General features: G+C 34.4%; 1 protein-coding gene across 6 annotated transcripts in view; it reads left to right on the top strand.

Annotated features, from left to right (window-relative positions):
- Positions 1–1,644, top strand: part of rapgef2b (Rap guanine nucleotide exchange factor 2b) — a 153,500-nt gene extending 151,856 nt beyond the window's left edge. For all 6 annotated transcript variants that reach the window (XM_088911657.1, XM_088911694.1, XM_088911675.1 and 3 more), the window contains one exon: positions 66–1,644. In XM_088911657.1, coding sequence (XP_088767783.1) covers positions 66–91 — 26 coding nt within the window. In that variant the 3' untranslated portion in view covers positions 92–1,644. The remainder of the gene's footprint in view (positions 1–65) is intronic.
- The last annotated feature ends 4,593 nt before the right edge of the window (positions 1,645–6,237 follow it).

Genomic DNA, 6,237 nt, shown 5'->3' on the forward strand with positions numbered 1-6,237 from the left:
TTTATTGTTGTAAAGAATATTTGGCTCTGAAATATGATTGAGCTTTCTTCTTTCTGCTCTCCCAGAAGATGAACAGGTGTCTGCAGTGTGAGAAGGATGCCCCTCTCCTGGACGTCGTTTCCAGTGGTGCGCACCACCTGTTTGGAGAGCAGAACAGGCACATCCCAGGCACCGGGGCCCTGGACCTCCTTTGTTTAGTGTTTGGTGGACGCCACTTGCCTCCTTCCCTGCCTTAAAGCAGCATGGGGCTTTGTGTACCCCGCATGTGAAATACTGTGAAGAAAAAAAACGCCTTGGCACTTTGGAAAACTGTGTCGCTTGAAATTGCACAGCGGCGTAAAACAAAACATGCTACCGCTGTCACTGTTCGCAACAACTACCATTCCAAGATCCCCTCCCTGTTTACACACGCATCAAAACTTGTTGAGCTTTGGCTGCACTTTTTTTAAACATTATTGCCTCTGATGGTTTTATGGCTTCCTCTTAGATTTTGTCAAGAATTGTAGCACTCTGAATCATGACAAGCAAAGATTGTTCAGATTTACCAAGTTATGTTGCAGTTTTATATATTATTGTGCTTAGAGAACAAATGTGTCGAACATCTTCATAATAACAGTGTTATTTTACATAATTTAAGTTATATTGTTTTCCATTTTAGGTTTTTGTAATATTTTAACTAACTGGATGGCATTGCAGTGAAAGGCATCTTCAGATCTCCCACTGATGCTAGCTAAAATTTCTGTTTAATTCCCATGTTGGCATAGATTATGGAGAAAGTCCTTACCTTCTTGAGACTCAGTACTGTTTAACAGCCTTTATATTGCGGAACCTGAAGAATTAAACGCAATTGATAGTTGCTATAGTAGATTTTCTTGCATGTCTAAAGAAGGCTGGCATATAACAACCTGCTCTCTGCTGCTATTTAACCCCATTTTAAAGACTGAAGAAAAGAAAAAATCATTTTTATTGTGTTTGAGACTCCAGAAAAACTGAAGGCTGCCAATCTGAGTAGTACTCAAATGTGAGGAACTGCTAGTCTTTTATTTCTTTTTATTCATGAGTTGAGCTGATCATATTGATCAGTAGATAAAATTATAGATTAAAAGAAAGAGATTGCAGTGTTTTTTCACTGTATTGTGTAACATCAGTGCTTTATTTAATATTTTGCTTTCCTAAGATGAAATCATGTTTTTATTTTATTTTCTTTATTTTCTTGTTGCAGGTATCAAATTGTTGATTATGCATTTGTAATTTAATGGTAATATGCATTAATCATTTTCATCATAGTCTATGGAGATTGTGTGCATATAGGCAGGCAGAATCCTAGTTCTAATACAAGTTGCACAAAAATGTATAAGCATTAGGTAATTGTAGTACATAGAACTGCTAATCTCAGTTCAATCTGTGATGTCAAGTGCAAAATGTACATTTAACTGGTGATTTCCTCATACTTTTGATACTACTTGTACCTGTATGTCTTTTAGAAAGACAATTGGTGGAGTCTGTATCCCTTTTTTGTATTTTTAATACAATAATTGTAAATATTGGTTATATTTTTGTTGAAAATGGTAGAAATGTACTATGTTTATGCCTCTACATCCAGTTTATATAAAGCTGGGAATCAATAAATATTATAAAAATCAATTATCCTATTGTAATGTATTGTATACTAAGACGCCTGGGAAAGGAAAAGGGTTATTATGCCTATAACGTATACATATATAATTATCAGATAGAAATCTATTTGTTTTTTCCTCTAGGGGTCATGGAGCAAAGATTTCAGTTCCAGTTTGTTTATTTTTTGGCAGCAGCTTTATTACAATAGTCATTTAGTTACATTCACCATAACATCACCAGTTTGGTCTACTGTATGTGCAGAAATGGATCAATGTGCTAGTAGAAGATATTGCAAAGAAAATAAACTTTTAATGTTTCTTGTCATTTAGAGAAATTTTAACAGCTGCCTTGACAAGAACATCATTTTAGTTCATAAAAAAATTAACAAGGTTTTCTGGCTAGACCACATGAATCCAATTAGCTACCATAAAATTGTTATTAAAAAGAGGTTCAATTGTTCAAAAATTAGTCATTGTTGGCCAGTGTGATGTTCATGCTGTTTCTTGTTTAAATGAAACTGGTGGACTTCCCGTGTTGCCCTCTGTGACGCTTTTTGAGTATACTGTATTAAAAAAACATGTTAGTCACAAACACTACTAGGAAACCTGTAGTTCTTACTGCACCTAAAGATTAACTACACATTTACTATAAATGAAAGGCAGTGCAGATGCAGCCATTTAGAATGCTTGTCAAAATCCATGCCAGTGGAAAGCACACTGTAGTATTCTACAGTTCTGTCCAGCTTTCAGCCCTCCATTGCTCAAATCAGTTACATTACAAACAGTAGCTTTATTCAGGTTTTTTTTCTTTGTCAAATATTCATATTTCTTTAAAACATAACATTTTATATTGTTACAAATGTTTTTTTTCAGAATGGGATTTGACTGAGGAGATTAGTCAATAAGTGAAATATTTATTCATAACCCCCAAATTGGAAGTGATTTCTCCAGAATATACCCAAGCAGTTGGTATAATGAGAGGCACAAGAATTCTCTGTTCATTGGCACAGCTTTGGTGAGAGGAGTAATAATCGAGGCACAAAATTTGTTTAAACAAATATCTGTTACAATGAGAAGACACAAACTACACCGCCCACAGCAAAACATACAACACACATGTTACTCTATGTACAGTATTTGCAAGCAAGGTGTTTCAGAGGCCTAACATTCTAATCACCCAGAAAACCCGCAGACTTCTATTAATTATGAAGCTCTTAATGGCTACAGCGGCTGCATAGGAGAAAAGCTGCCTTCTAACTAAACGCGATACAACCTGCAGTTAAGTCTCTCTCTGCACCCCGGTTGCCACAAAATAAATGGGAGCCTATCTCCCTATTCTAAAAATTCACTCTAATCAGGAAAGATGTTTCTAACCAATGTATCTTATACCCTGGAAACCCAAGTTCCCTAAAAACACAGAATAGCAAGCTCTCTCTAGCAAGGTTCAAATACTTAGCTCCAGTCAGGTTTTGTTTGGATGATCATGAAGAAGGGGCTCTCGCCTGGCGCAAGCTTCAAGCTCTAACTCCTCTGGACTCTTCTCTCTTCTCTATCTTCTTTCTTGTTCTTGTTATTGTCTCTCTGTACTCTTAATGCAATCTTATATTGTGTGTTTCTGTACTGCTCATTGAAAATCATTAACCCACAACTTACCTAGGTATACTAAGGTAAACTTTTCAAACATCCTCTCTGCTTTGAAGCTAGAAGTGTTCAAACAGAAGTGTTCCAAGTGTCACAAACTTTATCTAAAACTTAGGAGACACTTCTCAATCACTTTTCAATCAACTAAAGCTGTAAAAATGTTATATTTACATATTAAGTACATAGTCTAGCTACTGTTTTAAAATGTAACATGGATGTACATTTTTTCTGAAAAGGGGATTACATGCCATGAATGGAACTTGGATCCATTACATTGAAGGCTCTCGCATTAGACCACTATGTACTGTATGGTATTTTGAAGTACAGTACAGTACTATACCATTCATTCACCGGAAGCCTACTTCTTTAAATCCAATTAATGTGGAATCATGAAACAAAAGGGAAACTTTGGTAGCTGAAAATAAAAATAACTGAAATATAATGTTTCTGAACATTATTAACAATAGAACAGGTAAAGGTTTATTCCAAACTGAAAAAAGAAGAAAAGAAACAATGTTTCAGCTGAAACTTTGTGTTTCTTTTCTTATCTTTTCAGCATGGAATAAACCTTTACTTTTTCCTTTGCAGCCTGCACATGCTGATTCAGCTATGTACAGTACTTGAACTGTTAATAACAATATTAATTTATGAATACAAATATAATGTTTATATGGCTGTTGGTGGTAGATGAGAATAAAACTAAAGATACAAAACAGTATTCCAGCCTTCTTCATATAATTAATAATAATAATAATAATTGCTTACACTTATATAGCGCTTTTCTGTACACTCCACTCAAAGCACTTTACAGGTAATGGAGACTCCCCTCCACCGCCACCAATGTGCAGCATCCACCTGGATGATGCGACGGCAGCCATAGTGCGCCAGAACGCTGAGTAATGAAGCCAATTCCAGTATATAATGTAGCCAGTATATCATAAAAATCAAGATCACTTAAAACCTCAAAAGGGTATTTTGAATGTTAGCTTTTCTTCATCAACATAATGAATGGGGTGATTAAATGACTACTTATTTTTGGCTTCTGAGAAGGTGGTGTGTAGTGAGATTTAATACTTTTTACAATATGTGCTCGAGGTGGAAAAGGGTTGGAATTGACCACCCAATTCAAATCCAATATACTGTAGATTTTCATTAACTCTGCGACTTGCTATGGTTATTTTGGAATGTTTTGAAGTGCTCATTTAACTACATTTCCCAGTGAATCCTTGCAAGGTGCAATTTTATAACAACAGACTATAACTATAACTATATGTACACAATAATTATTATTGTATACAGTTTATAATGCTTATAAAACTGGTATTTTTATTATCAGTTATATTGTGATAAATCACATTTGGAATTGTGACTGAGGTAGAGATGTTGAAAAGGGGTTTGTATACAAGTTTGTTTCACCAATGGTTTGTCGCTATAACATAGATAAGCGCATGAAAGTACTAACACTAAAAGGTAATAAACATTTAATTTTGATTCACCATAGTATCCTTTTAGTCAGTTGAACACATACAGCTCCAGTGTATTCTTAAAGCAATTCCAACCCTTTTGCACCTCCAGCACATATTGTAAAAAGTATTAAATCTCACTACACACCACCTTCTCAGAAGCCAAAAATAAGTAGTAATTTAATAACCCCATTCATTATGTTGATGAAGAAAAGCTAACATTCAAAATACCCTTTTGAGGTTTTAAGTGATCTTGATTTTTATGATGGCTTTTTGAATTATTAAGTGGTATCTATTAGTTTTACATATTTAAATTAATTTAATTTTAATGGTTTTTACACGCATACTTGAGCATGACTGACAACACATCATTGTTCACCAATGTACAGTGTTCATTATGCCACTTGGCAGTTGTACAGAGCAGTCCAGTCCTTCATTTGACAATCAGGTCAAAATAATGAGGTGCCGCAATTTCTCTGTGAACTGCAGTGCCTACCGCTGCATGCCTAAAAGTGCTACACATTCTACATGGCTGCAGTTGTAAATATAGTCAATTGAAATATCTATATATATCTATATTTACTCTGGCTTTCTAACAACAGTTGAATGTAAGGTTCAAGTATCTGCATAAAATAGTCAATTGGTTACATACAGGTTTTCAGCTTGAATATAATCTAGGATAGTATCATGTAGTGAAATGTAGTGTCTTAAGTACTTTATTAACCCAAGGTCCTTTCTGTCGATATTCCAGCTCTTCCAGTGTAATATTTGTAAAGATAACATTTTTTTTCTCAGTTCTGTTTCTCAACATACAAAAGGGTCAATAAAAAACATGTATTAAAACCATTCCAAGGGTTGCAGGAGTATGGAAGAAGCTAGTCTGGCAGTCTGTTAAAACTGGATTTTGTGGTTAAAACCCTGGCTTCTTTAAAGAATTGACTTGATATGATCCTCTGGCTAGTCAACAACTAAACTACCAATGAACTAAGTGGGCCAAATGGCCCTATCTTTTTTGTAAGAAAATACTTTTTTTTTACTCTTATTTTCTTATAAAAATATGTTTAAAAAGTAAATTATTGTTACTTCATTTTAGGCTTTTCATAATTGCCTAGAAGTGGTAAATGTTTTTATTTAACTTTAAGGTTTTCTGTGAATGTAAGCATTCAATGACATCACGTTATGACCTACAATTATTTTTGAGTATTTGCAGGACGCCTTAAAACACAGCTGTAGGTTTCCTGCAGTGAAACAGCTTGAGAGACAATTAATATTAAGAGGCTTATTATGTAGCAGTTTGCTTTTATACGAGAATATGCTGATGGCATGGAAGTATTTCATTAGCACTACTGAGGCACTTTTGCTCGAGAGATTAAAGGGGCTTCACCAAATATGTTGGTTTTTAATCAGGAAGACAAAGCTTTTGTTACAATACTTTATTTATTTATTTATTTATTTATTTATTTATCACAAAGCTTTAAGTTAACAACAAAAACAATAAAAAAATGTTGTTCTGTCTT

The sequence above is a fragment of the Atractosteus spatula genome, chromosome 1 (assembly GCF_055471065.1).
Source record: "Atractosteus spatula isolate fAtrSpa1 chromosome 1, fAtrSpa1.hap1, whole genome shotgun sequence".
Lineage (NCBI taxonomy): Eukaryota > Metazoa > Chordata > Actinopteri > Semionotiformes > Lepisosteidae > Atractosteus > Atractosteus spatula.